At 35.9% G+C, this 17,345-nt stretch overlaps 2 protein-coding genes across 2 annotated transcripts in view; one reads left to right on the top strand and one right to left on the bottom strand.

Annotated features, from left to right (window-relative positions):
- LOC101744584 (band 7 protein AGAP004871) overlaps positions 1-7,378 on the top strand; it is a 43,277-nt gene extending 35,899 nt beyond the window's left edge. Inside the window, exons 6-7 of the mRNA XM_038013806.2 lie at positions 1,132-1,312; positions 5,587-7,378. Of these exons, the coding sequence (XP_037869734.2) occupies positions 1,132-1,312; positions 5,587-5,688 (283 nt within the window). The 3' untranslated portion in view covers positions 5,689-7,378. The remainder of the gene's footprint in view (positions 1-1,131; positions 1,313-5,586) is intronic.
- Positions 7,379-10,364: 2,986 nt separating this feature from the next.
- Positions 10,365-16,966, bottom strand: LOC101737320 (uncharacterized). Its single transcript, XM_004932777.4, has 8 exons — positions 16,845-16,966; positions 16,662-16,773; positions 14,899-14,995; positions 13,568-14,775; positions 13,396-13,494; positions 12,341-12,518; positions 11,576-11,711; positions 10,365-11,153 (listed from the first exon to the last, which is right to left on the bottom strand). The coding sequence occupies exons 1-8, from the start codon at positions 16,859-16,861 to the stop codon at positions 10,553-10,555; spliced, it is 2,448 nt and encodes an 815-aa protein (XP_004932834.1). The 5' UTR covers positions 16,862-16,966; the 3' UTR covers positions 10,365-10,552.
- Between the last annotated feature and the right edge of the window lie 379 nt (positions 16,967-17,345).

Here is a 17,345-nt window from a genome sequence, read left to right on the forward strand (position 1 = left end):
CTATAAAGTCAAGTATTATCTAGAATATTGCACAAAGTGGGAATGAGTTGCTCGCTCCGGGCATTTCAATATTGCAATAATTGTTACGTTATAACACATCTTGTAAAAATGAATATTAAAAAAATCTAATATTTAAAAAAAATACATGCCCGCTGAGTTTCTTGCCAGTTCTTCTCAGGACGGAGGATAGTTTTTATGAATTGGCGGTAGTTCTTTTTGACGTTCAACAAGTATGTAGTTTCATTTATGTTGAATAATTTTTTTTTTTTTTGATTTGATATGAGTTGTCAAACGAGCATTTTGTCCCGCGAGATAAAATAGATTTCTAGAGTCTTTGACTTGATTCAATTTCTTTGTAAATTAAAAATATCGATTATACTGAATTTAAAAGATCTGGACGTCGTATCTTATTAATAATACGTACGTCGCCCAAATCTCTTCGTATTACACGAGTAGGATAATAAACTTGGAATAATTTCGAATACCCCATCTTATTATTATATGCCTGGCGGAATAGATGCTCTGCGCAGGCAAATGTAAACCATGATCAGGTACTTCTAAAACACGACTTCTTTATTCTTATAGTAAACTAGCTGTACCCGTCCGCTTCGCTGGGCATTTCAAATAAAGATTATTATTTCTCACCCCCACAACGATTCTCATCATTAACGCTCCCGCAACTAGTGTAGGGAGTCCAACACTCATATAAATATTAGCCCATCCATTAAGTACATGTATTTTCTACATGGATACCAAGTTTCAAGTCAATCGGATGTATGGTTCAGTAGTTATAACGGAACATCCGTAAAAACCACTGTAGATTTATATATTAGTATAGATATAGATAGCTATTATGCACTAATCACTTTTACTTTATCTTTATATAGAAATTGGCATTGCTGAGGTTCATGGGCGACGGTAACCACTCACCATCAGGTGGGTCATATGCTCGTCTGCCTACAGGGGCAATAAAAAAAAGTAAAGGTTTTTTATTGTCCTTGTAGGCAAGCGAGCATACAACCCACCTATTAGTGAGTGATTACCTTCGCTCATGGACGTCAGCTATGGCAGGGCCAAGCCAATGTCTACCTTCAAGTACATGGGTTAAGATGCATATTTATTTTTTAACAGCAAAGACGTCCGTCTACCGGTGCAGTTGCAACGTGCCATGGCCGCCGAAGCCGAGGCTGCTCGCGAGGCTCGTGCCAAGGTCATCGCCGCCGAGGGAGAACAGAAAGCTTCTCGAGCTCTCCGCGAGGCCTCAGAAGTAATTGGTGACAGCCCTGCCGCTTTACAGCTACGATACCTACAGGTAAGAAGACGGCGAAAACAACAACAAAATCGTTTTATCTTGAACTTGAAACTTTTCACAACGTCTTCAATTATTAATTGCTACTAAGGAAACTGATTAGCGATTTTTACATATACACACATACGTGTTTTTCTATTATATGTCTTAATAAAGATAAAAAACCCACGACAACTTTATCTTTAGGAACGTAATAAATTAACACCAAAGATACAAATTTTCATCGAAAATTTTGAAATTATCAAACCTTAATTCCTATTTTAGTTTAGTTCACATTTTAGCAAACAATATGTATTAATAATATTTAATGGTACATATAGCGTTTTACTTATTCTGAAAGATTATAACATCTAGGACGGATTGCGAACAATTTTCTCTTATCTTTCTAAGGTGTAAGTATAACTGGATTTTTTATTTATTACTTAGATGGGTGGACGAGCTCACAGCCCACCTGGTGTTAACTGGTTACTGGGGCCCATAGACAATCACAACGTAAATGCGCCACCTACCTTGAGATGTAAGTTCTAAGGTTTCAGTATAGTAACAATGGTTGCCCCACCCTTCAAATCGAAACGCATTACTGCTTCACGGCAGAAATAGGCGGGGTGGTGGTACCTACCCGTGCGGACTCACAAGAAGTTCTACCACCAGTAAAAAGATAATTTCAACTAACATACGGTAAATGCACAAAAATAAAACTTTATCTTGAAAGGAGGATTACCTATATATATCCTAAAGTAACAAAAATATTAAAAAAATGTGTACAATTCACACGTGGTAGAAGTGAAACCTTCCAAAATTAAAATACAATTATCCTAAACGTCTTAAGTATATGTAAAATTTTGTCATTAGTAAATAATTGTAAGGTAGCGCCCTCTGTGAATTGATATTTTAATTTCACGTATAATCCTAAATTAAAATTCACTACAAGAGTGATTGCTACAGATTGCTCGTTTATTGGGCTTTCTGAGGACCATGGTCAAAGGACCCCAAATTCAGATGTGAGCCCAAATTCACATGAGCCGCATGCTTCTAAGCTGATAGCATAATAAATCGCTTATTAGAAATACTTACCACAGTACCTTCGATTTTTCAGTATTTTAAACTGTTTTAAATTAGTTTTGTAAAGCCTAAAAATTACTTTTTTTCTTAAATGAATAGTTTGAGTATTACGTTCGGTCTTAAACCTACGACTGATTGTTTAGTTATTTACTTTAGAAGGATTTGTAATTACGCTTCATGAATCAGGCATTTAAATGTTTAAAAAATTATATAGGAGACCAGACAAATCCTATTATGCCTCATGTATGTACATACATTTGACTCTTTCATATATTCGTTCCAAACATTAGGAGGTTTATTTATCGAAAGCTTTTTTTGCCTATTAACAGTATTAAAATCAACACACCGATACCATACTAATTAAATACTTCGTAACGAAGCGACCACAAGCGCAGCATGGATTTTACATCAACATTATCGCGGCTTCATTAACTATTGCATTATGTCGAAAACAATGACGCATGCTGCAAGCGCCCTTGCGGCTTGTTAACAAGAAACAACCAGAAACCCATCTGCACAAAATTGAGTTTAAAATTGATGGCCACCGGTGCCTGATAAATATGATCAAAGGCACTATTTTAATGAGATTAATATTGAATAAAACGGAATCAATTAAAAATTGAATTAGTAGGAATAAAAAAATTCATGGTTACCGAAATATCGGAGTATTATTAAGCTTCAATTTTGAAGTGTATCGCATTCTGTTTCTTTTTAAATCTAGTAATGTTTAAATTTTTATCTTTTTTTCCTACCTAATCACAGATAGCCTGAACAGGCTATTCCAGTGACGCGCGATTTGACAGATAAGGTCACAGAGCTCAACCTGATAGGACACGCGACCCACAGAGGAGATCCGCCGAGAAACTCAATAGGCTGTTGCTATGGGTTAGATTGCACGTCGAACCCTTCGTCATATTCGACGAGAAATAAGATCGCTGCTTGGATTGCCTAAAAGCACTAAGATTGGTACGGGAGGATTAGATAGGAAGTGCTTAAGGCGACGGTAGCTTTGCGTGGCACCGTCGTCTGCGTCGAATTATAAATTTTACTCTCTACGTGCAATACTTCGTTACTTAGATCCAGGCGATCTAACATATTAGATACTTTTTTTCATTTGTTTTTTTTAAGGAATTTTATGACCTGGTAACTAAGGCCTTTAAGTCATGTCTTATTTTAAGTTATATTCTTATTTTTATGAAAAATGATAATTTGAAGTAAAATGAAATGAAAAGAAGTGAAGATGATTAATTCGAGATATTAATCAACTGGGATGAAATTAATTATACGGAATTACGTCCAGCGGCTTTGTTTCATTTTCCCACATTCGTGCACTTTCACAGATATTAAACAGTTAATAAACCACCGTTATTACACATTTAAACCTGAAGAAACACTAAATAAACAAAATAAAATAAATCACACAACTTCACTCCTCGCGTTCCCGCCAAAAAATCCTTTTGTTCATTTGTGATTAGCCTTCACATTAAACCATGACAGCTACATAGCATGTTCATGAATTGAAAAAGGTTCCTAGTAGATTATAGTATACTACTACTAAAGGTACAATATACTACTGTACTGTACACAGTAGGTCAATAGTAAAATTAAATTATATCGAGTAAAGAACAACCACCATATTTGTAAGTTCGAAATCCCATATTGCTATTTCCCAGTAACGGTTATAAATAAAATCATCGATCGATAAAATGGAAAATGGTGAGGGAAATTTAAAAGCCTCAACAAAACAAGGCCTCGTTTTAATATTATTTTGTTAATTGGACATGATTTTTGTATCGAGGTTCTTACAATTTTCTAATAATACCAAAATCGAATTTTATCGAACATCAAACTTCAAAGGCATGTTTTGATGTTAGTGGACCAGTAAATTACTTATTAACTTCGTTTTTATGGGTCATCAGTCACCGGTGATAGGGAACTTCGAAAATTTACTTAATTTTTTTTTTTTATTACTTGCGGTAGGATCTCTTGTGAGTCTGCGCGGGTAGGTACCACCACCCCGCCTATTTCTACCGTGAAGCAGTAATGCGTTTCGGCTTGAAGGGTGGGGTAGTCGTTATAACTATACTGAGACCTTAGAACTTATATCTCAAGGTGGTTGGCGCATTTACGTCGTAGATGTCTATGGGCTCCAGTAACCACTTCACACCAGGTGGGCTGTGAGCTCGTCTACCCATCTAAGCAATAAAAACAAAATTCACAAAAGCCAACCAGCACCACGTCATGCCAATGCGCAATTAAGCAACCCAGCCGCCCATGTCCATTTGTTGGTTCCAAATACGCTTCTAACAGTTTGCGTATAGCAAAGACTCTTCCAGCTTTGCTTTAAAGGTACATGGTCTTACCCAATCTAACTTTCGATGGCCGCAGTTTCGTCACTAGGTATGTTTTTAATATTTTTAGAAGTCGTCTGACCTGAACTTAGTTATGAGTGCTCACGGTCGAACGACTACTAAAGCCTTAATTAAACAGATTTATGGTAGTACTAGCTGTACCCGTCCGCTTCGCTGGGCATTTAAAATTAACATTATTATTTCTTACCCCCACAAAGATTCTAATCATTAACGCCCCCGTAACTAGTGTAGGGAGTCCAACACTGATATAAATAATTACTCATATATATTTATTTATTTTATTTATTTATTTATACTTTATGCACAAAACAAAACTTGTACACAGGCGGACTTAATGCCATGGGCATTCTCTTCCAGTCGACCATAGGGTGGTGCAGAGATAATGCATGGTAGATGCATTGACAAAAGAATAACAAACAACAACAAAACAAAAAAAAAAGAACAAACTCAAAACAAAAATCTTCCTTAAAATAACATCTCAGTATTATAGAATACACATACTACAGTTTAATATACCTATGTATAAAATAGTAAAATACATACATGCACATAATAACACACAATATAATATACATGTAAAGTAATAATATATAAAACACACAATTTAGTATAATTAGCCTATCCATTAAGTACATGTATTTTCTACATGGATACCAAGTTTCAAGTCAATCGGATGCATGGTTCAGTAGTTATAACGGAACATCCGTTAAAACCACTGTAGATTTATATATTATAATAGTATAGATTATCGATTGCCTTCAATTATCTAGCCATATGAACAGTTCCCTGGCTCATTTACCTTAATACCAGAGATATTATGTATTTTTTTTCTGTTTGACGTAGACCCTCAATACAATTTCGGCTGAGAAGAACTCGACCATCGTGTTTCCACTGCCAATCGACCTCCTCACCTACTTCATCAAGGCGCGAGAGGAATCCGTGTAAACTGGATTCCCCAACGTTGGAATGTATTTCTACTGACCAATGCTATTCTATTTAATATTTTATCTACGTTCTAAGGATTTTATAAATTAATCATATCGATTAAGTGCACACTGAATATATTATTATTATACCACTATGAATAATAAGTTATTATTTTAACGTTGATTGGTAACTAACAATATGGGTTTCGGAAAACCTTGCTATTTGAAAGAGATGCGTTAAAATCGACTGGCTGGGTTGGATTTTAACGTATGCACTTTATGTAATAATACATCATAGTTCAATGGTAATATAAACTATCAACGTTTTGTTTTCACTTAGGTTTATATAACTAATGTTATTGCTATTATTATGTATAAATTTGCACATTAAATAGAACGGTTAATAAGAAAGAAAGAAAACAATTGGGAACAAGGAATCCCATAATATACATTGATACTTAACATTATTTAGTAGTTGCACGAAAAAAAAAACACTGCACGTAATTTAGCTTATTTAAATATCAACTTAACAATAAAGTAGTTAAGACACTATTAATATTAAGATACGTGTTATAAATATCAGGCTAACCGTCTTTTAGTAGTTCTTGTAGCCCGTAAACGGGTCTAGGCCCTTAGTACTTTGTATGTACATGAAGGTGTTCGTAGGGCATTGCATTAAAGGATGAAACATGATGAAAGCCTTTCGCATGAACGCGGCTACCTTCATCTGAACCTCACGTAATAAAGGGCTCTATATTAGTGAAGTTCATGAGAGCGGGAATTCTAATAAAAATAATTGACATATTTAATGGAAATATTTAATCGTTGTAGTTTAGGCGGGCGAGGCTGCTGAAGCCACTAATTTTATCATGTAGACATTTCATTTTATTCGTAAACAAAAAAAACTATGACTATAAATTTATTATGAAGAAGAAAGTACTAATTTACTAAGTTAGTGTAAGGACTGCCGCGGAGGACGTATCGCAGTGTTAGTAGATACTTAGATAAGCCGTCCTTTGATGGTTTGTAAGTTTATCATTTCCTTTATGTTATAAAAGAAACACACTTCGTGTTCACTGACAATGCACCTTTAGTACAAATTCGTTGTTTTAAGATTATACATTAAGGAATATATTACATAATCTCTTAAAATGATACAAACATTGATGTATATGATAATGTAATGATACATATATTGAATGATACACAATAGAACCGCTACATCTGAGTTAGATTCGTAATTACGTTTCTTGTGAATTGCTTATTAATATTCTAAATATCAAACATTAAATCTCAATGGACTATATTTCATTATTGGAAATGTTGTAGATCGATGCTTAGAGAACTGTTTGTAAGGCAATTCGATGCTTAATTAAATCGAAACTGTTAAAAGAAAATTAAACGGATTAATGATAATATTTTGAAGTGGCATATTAAATTGATGAAGATAGTCCAAAAGCTTGCTACAGTAACATATTATTTCTTTATTAACAGTAACCTCCTTGATAGTGTCTCAAAATAAGATAGATTTTTGAACGTATAAATAATGTTTGTAATTTTTAAGAACAACTATCTTCTTAATTTCTCTGATATTGATTACAATCATTCAATGTATCGACGTTGTACTTAATATCGTATGGCTAAAGATTAACATATTTTACCTTATAATAATATCATATTGTTATGAATAAATGTACGTGTAGCAGCAATGCGTGTTTTATTTTAATTTAAATATTTACATGTTACTCAACGTTTGCTAGAGATGTCATTGAACATCGGAATCTAAACGTTACTCATTAAGGTTTATTTTTATTGCTTATATGGGTGAACGAGCTCACAGCCCACCTGGTGTTAAGTGGTTACTGGAGTCCATAGACATCTACAACGTAATTGCGCCACCCACCTTGAGACATTAGTTCTAAGGTCTCAATGTAGTTACAACGGCTGCCCCACTCTTCAAACCGAAACAGATTACTGCTTCACGGCAGAAATAGGCAGGGCGATGATACCTACCCGTGGGGACTCACAAGAGATCCTAGTGCATGGCGATTGCTGTATGACGTTGCCCTCCTCCTCCTCCTCCTTGCGTCGGTTTCCTCATTACTGAGGGTCGTGGTCATGGCCTTGAAACAGTTTGTTTTTTTATAATGCACCGCCATCTGTTCCTATCTGCAGCTGAGTGCAGAGCATCGTGCACTGTGGTATCAAGGGCTGAACGAATCTGGTCCGTCCAACGGGTCGGGTTCTTGCCTCTTGGTCGCTTGCCCTCGACCTTTCCAGTGACCACCAATTTCTCCAAGCTGTCACTGTCTTTCCTTGCAGTGTGGCCAAAGTATTCAAGAATCCTTCGCAGGCAAATGGTGGAGAGTCTAGTCTGGATCTTGAGCTGAGCTTGGATGGATACATTGGTACGGTGTGCGGTCCAGGGAATACCCAACATCCTCCAGCACCACATTTCGAAGGCATCAATCCGATTGCGGTCAGCTTTCTTTATAGTCCATGTCTCTGCTCCGTATATGAATATTGAAAACACTAGTATGCGGACTAGGTTGCTCTTGGTGTTCATAGACGTTACCCATTATCTTTTAAATTCCTTAATCCCTTTTTATCACGTTGACTGCCATGTATATCACCGGTGACCTACGTAACGCACTGAAGTAATTACCTCAATTTCTCTCTTCGATCTTATCACTGAGGTACTAGTATATCTACGAGTAGTAGACTCTGGGAAACACAAATCTGATACTACTAATAATAAATCTATTTCTGAGAGACCTAAAATACTAAAACATATATTAACAGACAAAATAAAGCAAACTTAGGCAATACATAGGCCTTAGTAACAAAAATCGACATAATTAGTTCAGTGCGTCACGCAGGGCACCGGTAACCTGTCAACGTGTTTTTTTTATTGCTTAGATGGTTGGACGAGCTCACAGCCCACCTGGTGTTAAGTGGTTACTGGAGCCCATAGACATATACAACGAAAATGCGCCACTCACCTTGAGATATAAGTTCTAAGGTCTGAAGTATAGTGACAACAACTGCCCCACGATTCAAACCGAAACACATTACTGCTTCACGGCAGAAATAGGCAAGGTGGTGGTACCTACCCGCGCGGACAAAAGGTCTTACCACCAGTAATTACGCAAATTATATTTTGCGAGTTTAATTTTTATTACACGATGTTATTCCTTCGCTGTGAAAGTCAATCGTGTGAGCATTTGTTGAGTACGTATTTCATTAGAAAAATTGGTACCCGCCTGAGATTCGAATACCGGTGCATCGACTGCCGATGCAATACGAATGCACCGAACGTCTTATCCTTTAGGCCACGACGACTTTACCTATTAAGATATTTGTTAAGATACCCGCGACGGAAAGAGTGTGTAATGCTGCGTGTGCGGTGATAATGTTCAAGATCGACACAAAGTACCTAGAAGTTTGTTTATTATTCATATTTCGATATAAGACGAAGAAATTTGGGCTGCAGAAACAAATACTTTGCTCTTCACAGCGGCTGCTTTGAAGCTAGTTGCACTACAAACTACGGGTCTATTGGGAAAATAATAATAGTACCTATATTTGCATTTAATAATCACGTAACTATGGTCGCGTTGTAGAGATTAATGTATCTCACTTATTTTCTGTCTCATCGCGGGTTTTATTTCAAAAATATGTCATAACAACTTAATATCGTATCTTTGTTTGTGCCCTATATACGTTTCTAACCCATTCACCCAATTTAAATGTTTTGTAATTATTTTTTTTATTAAATTAATTTTTGTTTAACTATTTGTTATATTATTATACTATGTTAGTTGGCTGTTGGTTCTACATGTAGTAAATAAAAAAAATAGTAAATAAATAAATGAAACTAATAGTTTGTTTTCTTGCTTACATGAGTGGACAAGCTCACGGACCACCTGCTATTAAGTGGTTACTGGAGCCCATAGACATCTACAACGAAAATGCGTCACCCACCTTGGGACATAAGTTCTAAGGTCTCAATGTAGTTACAACGGCTGCCCCACTCTTCAAACCGAAACAGATTACTGCTTCAGGGCAGAAATAGGCAGGGCGGTGATACCTATCCGTGGGGACTCACAAGAGGTCCTACCACCATTCATGTACAATGTATGTAATGTAATTAATGTCAATATACAGAAAATTCAAGGAACCACATTGAGTACATTGTGTATTAATTTATTTTATATTGCAATTCAAACGACGACTTTTTAATTCCTAAAAATAAAACTTCTTTTGTCATCGGATTGTAAAATAAAGTCTTATAATGTACGAGTATAACATTGTTAAGTCCTGATTTTTTCAATAAGAAAATTAAATAAAAGAAGAAAGAAAAAACAACGCTGCAAAGAAACTCTGGCAATAATCATCCAAGTGTAACTAATGACAGCTGACTTTGACATCAATAAAAAAATGGAGGGTGAACGGTTATAAAAGCGTGGATGCGCAAACGAGGTCGTTGAACTCGAGTGCCACCTGGTAAAATGTATCACACCGCTAGCTTATTAATATTAAAATAACGATGTCCTCGGGATAAGAAAATGCAATCAAGAAACCAGCTATCCGTAGCTGACAACACGCTTTTTGACCTCTCATGAGCACTCCACGCGAGTCTTAAACAATTTATTAAATGGTAAATATTACTATGTACTAAAACACACATACAAATTATTGGGTTTTTAACATTTTATTGTAACACCATAATACATACATTCTAGTTATTGTTTTTTACTAAGTTTAAATATGAAATTATTATTAAAATCATATCTTCTTTATTGCTTAGTTTTATAACTAAGCTTAGTAGGTCTTCAGTATTTTTAGTTGTTACGCTCCATTTATTTTCCTAGTCTATCTGATCACTCAAGTTGTCTAGTCGTCTGTGTACTTCTACCAACAGTATTAACTCGAGAGGCTGCATCGGCCTTTCGACATTTCCTGACTTCAAACAATACTCGTTGAATATCAGCTACGCTTTGCGATTTCGGCGGGAGTCTGTCGTAGGGAGTGACCACTTGACTAACGTCAACAGATTCCGTATCAACAATCTCGTTACTGACCAAGAACATCCCCAGATTCAATTTCAGTGATATAGTTCCAACCCTAAACAACAGGTAAATGTTCGTTTGATCGATCACTCTTAATGAAAACTGTTGATTTATTTTGAAAGCCTTCATTCGAATTTGAAATGGCCTAAATTTTTTGAGTAATTTATCAGATTTCTCTTTGACTTGATTTTCCAATTCAATCTCAAGCATTTCTGGATTCTTCGATTGTTCTCGTGTTGCATCTTTGTCTTCGTTCACGAATTCAGGAAATGATGAATTAATATTCTTCTCGTACGTATCAATGAAGACCGACTCCAATACAAGAGGATCGTTCAGGTCGTGCCATTTCCATCGGGTGAACGGTGCTATTTTTGAATCGCACACAATCCCTTCAAATTGATTGTATTTCAACCTAAAATAAATACATTTCTTTAATGCGTGTTTTCATAAGTGATTTAGATATGATTTTTACTGGTGGTAGGACCTCTTGTGAGTCCGCACGGCTAGGTACCACCGCCCCGCCTATTTCTGCCGTGAAGCAATAATGCGTTTCGGTTTGAAGGGTGGGGCAGCCGTTGTAACTATACTGAGATCTTAGAACTTATATCTCAAGGTGTGTGGCGCATTTACGCTGTAGATGTCTATGGGCTCCAGTAACCACTTAACACCAGGTGGGCTGTGAGCTCGTCCACACATCTAAGCAATAAAAAAAAAAGAAAAAAAAATATATGCATACTTAGGCGCATAAATATGGAAACATAGTAAATATTTCTATTAATCAACGTAAAGCTCATAATGATTGTTTACTTGAATATAAAACGTGCTTAAAGTTACCTGGTGTTTCCAAAATCATCGTAAACAACACCATTTCCTAAATAGTCAAAGGCTGCCAAAATGCTTACGCGAACTGGTTTACCATTAAGGCTTTCTCCAGAACCATACACGACATATCTCTGATCTGCCAACTTCTCTAAAAATTTATAATATTTTCATGTTGTTTTATTTTTACCAGTGTCCAACTTTAACGTAATTTCCCTGAGAAAACGTGTATGTAGGCTACGAGAATACATTTAGAGGAATTTGGAGTTAAATTTTATACCTTTGAGTTTAGAAAGTATACAAGATATAAATGCATCAAGTCTCCAATTTTAAGTACATATATCTAAACTGTAATCCCAACATCAGAGACACTATCATTACAACGACGATCTTCAGTTTTACCTCTGTTCGCAGTAAAACCACCTACCATTCGTTATTTGTGGCGATCACACTTGTTATATTACGCCAAGAAACTACAGTGCAGTCTAATTATATTATAATATATTCTGCAACTTTCAATACAGTTTTCTGTAAATTTCAATTTGCTTTAGGGTTGTAATTATACACTTAATCTGATATTTTTACAGCCCCTAATAACTCAAGATCGCAATTTTCAGCGCCGCATAGATAGGCCCATCGTGGCTTGCATCCAAAGTTGAAGTCTTCACAATACCTACGTAATTTGGTGCACAAATAGATATGACGTTGTAACAAGCTATACGACACAATCACAAATTAAGTCTTATTACCAATAAAAAGCATATCTATCTTGAACAGTACCTTTAGCTTGGTAATGATGTAACGCTACATTTCCATTTTTATAAAACCATCTACCGTGGCCGGTCTCATCTATTTCAGCTAGAACTTCGCCGGAATTGTAGTGCATAATTTTTTCCTCCCTGTGCCTTTCGAACCAATCACCTTCAAGACTAGCTGGCACCATTTTGTAAATATTAATCTAAAAATACCAATTACAAAACGACATTTCTTGTAAAAATTGAAGAACCTCAAAATATTTTTTGAAACAAAGGCATGGTCTTCGATGGAAGTGAAAGATCTCAAAACATCGAAATTGAAGAGCTCCTTATCTGACACTTGGCCAATCGAAGAGACTAATTCTGTCAGATCATATTTCAATCGATCATTTCAAGAGAAAGGGCGAAGATCGTAATATAAACAGATCTAACAAAAGTCTTATTAATTGGCTCTATGCCATAATACGGTAATTGCCAATGTAGATGAGTTTCAAGGTCACCTGTTGAGAAACACTACAAGACCATGATCAGTTCCTAACACTACAAATTCTTCTGTTGATTGTTAATTGTCTATTAATAATAATTTTAGTTTTTTGTTTGTAATGGTAGAAGTAATATTTTGTTAGCGGTCCCTTTTTATTGTCATGCGGTAGTAATGAGCTATTGAGGCTATAGCTTATATTACATCGAGTAATTTATTCGATACCACTGAGCCAATCTGTACTTTACCTGTCGATAATAGCTACGTCACAATCGACCGTCACGTAATCGTTGTGAACCTTTAATTTGGTCAGAAGCGCTTCAGTGCTGTCAATGAATACATAGTAATTTAATTATTGTAGATTCATATGACTGCAATTAGCAAAATATATCAATTAGGGTAGCAGTTATGGTTGTTGCTTAAAATTGTATCCCAAAACTGACTATCTTGGCTCATTTGGCTTGGCTCAGTGAGCATTTTCTGCTTCCTTCTCTTCCACTAGTCTAACTGATCACAGTCAGAATTTTTTTAAAGAAATAGTATGTGACATTATCACCATTTATTTAATGAAGTAAAATTTTAATTCCATTTTTAGATACCTTACGCATTATTTTTGTAGTTGGTAATTTTGTCCAACCTTTTTCAATGAATTCCTTGTTCGATAATTGATACTTCACGATACCACTTAATGAAGTAGCCTGAAAAAATCTTAATTGAACATGATATTACTTATCTCATTATTTTCATTATAACTTATTTAAGATTGCTAACCGAGATATCACTATTTTGAACCATATCAGATTTAATCTTCATATTTTTATCAATGTTCTTTTTCAATTCTACGTTAGGACTTGATGTTGGAATTATTTCAGTAAAAGGATCACTACAGTCTATATTTGCCTTAAATATTATTGGCTCGAAGGGATTATGTTTTTCATAAGCAAACGAAAACGGCACAATTTTAGTGTCTTGGATCATATCCTTTGGTTTGCTTGGTTCAAAATCACCACATTTTAATGAACTTTCTGATGATAAATCTACTACTTCTTGTTTTTCTTTTACTTTTATAGTGGGTAATTTTCCAAAACTTGGTAGTTGAGTCATTTTGGGTTGTTTGTTTATTTTTTCTTTAACGTTCTTAACCTTTTCTCTGTTTTTCATCATTTTTAACAAAATAATGTCTTCAGAATCCATTCCTGTTTTTTTCTGATTTTCTTCTATTTGCAATTTCGATTTTAAATTTGATTTTTTTTTCTTTTTAAGACATTTTACTGGTGTTCTCTCGGCGATATTCTCTTTATGTGCAGATTTGTTAATAATATCCAGACTATGTTTAGATTCACTTTTCTCCAGAATACAAATACTATTTAAATGTTCGTTGTCCTTAAACAGAGCCTCCACAGAGGTCCTCTCTTCTTTGTTCAAATAGTATTTGCAAACGCATCCTGCACTGTTGGTGTTAGACGGCACAACATATAGACTGTCTTCTGACCGATACCGTTTGATAAAACTCTGAGTGTTAAGTTTCGAAATTACTTTTTTAAGGACTTTGCATTCAGAAATATTATCATTAGAAACCAAGGGTAGTGCCGAATAGAGAAACGTGCTAAGCTGCGGGTTACGAATAAATGAAGGATCATCCAAGTGTTTCAGTAATCTTTGGAGTTCGATAGCTGAACCATCATACATTTGATGCTTGCAACAAACATTTTCTTTTAGAATTGATTCTAATAATGTTTTTAATTTAAAGACCCACGTTTTCGTTTGAGTCTCTATATCTGCATATTCATGATCTTTGTTTCTTTTAAACTCGCTTACAATATATTCGCATTTTTTACATTTATTTTGAGGATTAGGCTTACGACAGAATTTACATATTCCCACGACACTGTCACCTTTTATTTCGTTGATCTCATTAAGAAGAGAGCGTACTCGTTGCAATAATGATTTACAGTGATAACATTTTGTTTGGTAACCACCTATATAAAAATAATAGTGATTTAGTTCATTACGAATAAAAGAATAACTCTTCTCCAATGAATTATTTCGAGAACAATCGAACTAATTTTACGTCATTACATATTATATACAGCTTAACTTACATAGCTCTCGAAGGTACTCATTTTTTTTAAGATTTCTTTCGCTTGTATTGTGAATTAATACGTTTTCATTTCTTTTTACATTTCCAGACTCTTTTATCTGGTAATAAAGTATTAAATTAAATAGTTGTCTATAAATCATAACTTTACTAAACAAAATGTTTGGAGATATCTTCCTTTTTTAATAATTGGGAAATGCGAATAGAAAATAATAAGATATGTAATTTAGTTTGAATTTTTATTCTCTAAAACACATCTAGAAGATATAGAATAGATTTTTATTTTTTATTGCCGTATAGGCAGACGAGCGTACAGCCATACGGAGTACATATGGAGTGGTTACCGTCGCTCATGGACGTCAGCAATGCCAGGGGCAGAACCAATCCACTGCCTACTGTTTAATACTCTCCACAAGCCTCGTTTGAAGAAGGACATGTCATAGCGGTCAGGAAACACCGTGGAGAGGAGCTCATTCCATAGCTGGATGGTACGTGGCAAAAAAGATCTCTGGAAACGCACTGTGGATGAACGTAGTGGCTCGAGGTAGTATGGATGAACTCTACTCCTGGCAGGCGGTGCGATGGTAAAAGCGAGATGTCGGTATCATCTCGAACAATTACTCAAAGCACTCCCCATGGAACATACGGTACAGAATACAGAGGGAACCGAAGTCCCTACGCAGTCCCAGAGGTTCCAAAAAATTTATATTTTCAAGCTCAAATTTAAATAACCTCAAAATCTAAGTTAATAAATGTTTGGTCAAAAGTTTCGTAAGCCTTTTCGCAACGATATCAAACACTAAAATCGTGAACCGACCTTTTATTTATTTGCTTTTTCGTTGAATGTATTAGTAAAGTATGGAGATCAGTTTGGTGGGAATCTGTGGTTATCTGTGATCATCGTGTGATTTGTAAGTAGCTATCGTCTATGCATGTCTATTTTTTTCCATACCTATTCGCTGGTAGCTTAAAAGGCTATTCCAGCTACGCCCGGACGGGTAGATGAGCTCACGGGCTCAACCTGAGAGAATTTGCTAACACTGGCCCTAGCAAGAACAGTGCTTCGCAGAATCTATCACCGAATCGCGACCCACTGAGAAGATCCGGCGAGAAACTCAGTGGACTGTGTCTATGGGTTAGTTCGCTCGCCGAACTCTTTGTCGTAATCGACAAGTTCGTCGAGGACGGTGACCGGTGCTTGGGGGACCTGAAAGGCAGGCAGCAGCTTGGCTCTGCCCCTAGCTTTCCTGAAAGTCGACGGCAACCACTCGCCATTAAGTGGGCCGTATGCTCGTCTGTCTACATGGGCAATAAAAAAAAGCGAGAGTGAATCCGAAGATCCGACAAGAAATGTTTCCGGCGACAGTGGCTTTACTTTACCCCGTCGCGATCGGATAAGTATCTCTGTAAGCCTAACGTCATGTATACGCCACTAAGTCTAACTGCTAGTTATCACACTATACCACTGGTTACGATCGATCACATCTTTGATTTGGGTATATTTTTCATTATTTCACAAAATGTAATCTGGCTTTTTAAGTGTTTGCGTTTCGCTTTAAGTATTCATTCGCGTGGGACGTCAAATACATAGATATCAAAAACAGAATTTAAATGGTGTATGAAATTTGCACATGAAATAAGTTGTTGTCTCGTTAAATTGAGTACTTAAATTATTAAATAATAAGTAAAATTTCCGTGTACGGTTCAAAGAGAAATAGCGACTTCCTGTTAGACGTTGGAATATTACGGTAATGATAAAATAAATACCTTCAAATAATTCCGCCCGTGAACGTAAACATTGAGACCAGAATTTTTGAGCTCAACAATCTTATCGAAATCTCTGGAACATTTGGTATTGCAATTCTTGCAAATTGAAAGCCTGCAAATTGGTTTACGCGTGAAATAGTTAACAAATATAGTTATATCGTTGTTGTTTTTTTATATATTTACCGGAAGTCGTTCTCCATTTTCTCTCTTCGTTTAAGTTCGTGAAATATAATAAGTGTATAATCTATGTTCGTGAATTCAATTTGTGACTTTTATTTGAGAGGTATGTTATCTTGAAAGAATCATTCTGTTCGGAATTTCAAGAGATTTCAATTTAAAAAGAAGGAAGAGGTTCTTTTTTTTTTTTTTTTATGATTGAAAGTTTATTGGTGGCCCGAAGGCCTTTCCAGTTTCACCAGGACAGGTGGGCGAGCAAAGGCTCAGCCAAGAGGGGTGGGATTTGCTAACAACTGCCCGAGCGCCTCCGAAGGAGACCTAACAACTCAAGAGCAATTGTTTCGCGAATGAATCTACTACCGGATCGGAATCGCGACCCACTGAGAAGATCCGGCGAGAAACTCAGCGGGCTGATGCATGGGTTAGGTTGCACGTCGACCTCTTTGTCGAGTTCGACGAGTACGGTTACCGGGGTCCCTAAGCCTGCCCCTAGTATTAGAGCTGAAG

The sequence above is a fragment of the Bombyx mori genome, chromosome 1, assembly GCF_030269925.1.
Source record: "Bombyx mori chromosome 1, ASM3026992v2".
NCBI lineage: Eukaryota > Metazoa > Arthropoda > Insecta > Lepidoptera > Bombycidae > Bombyx > Bombyx mori.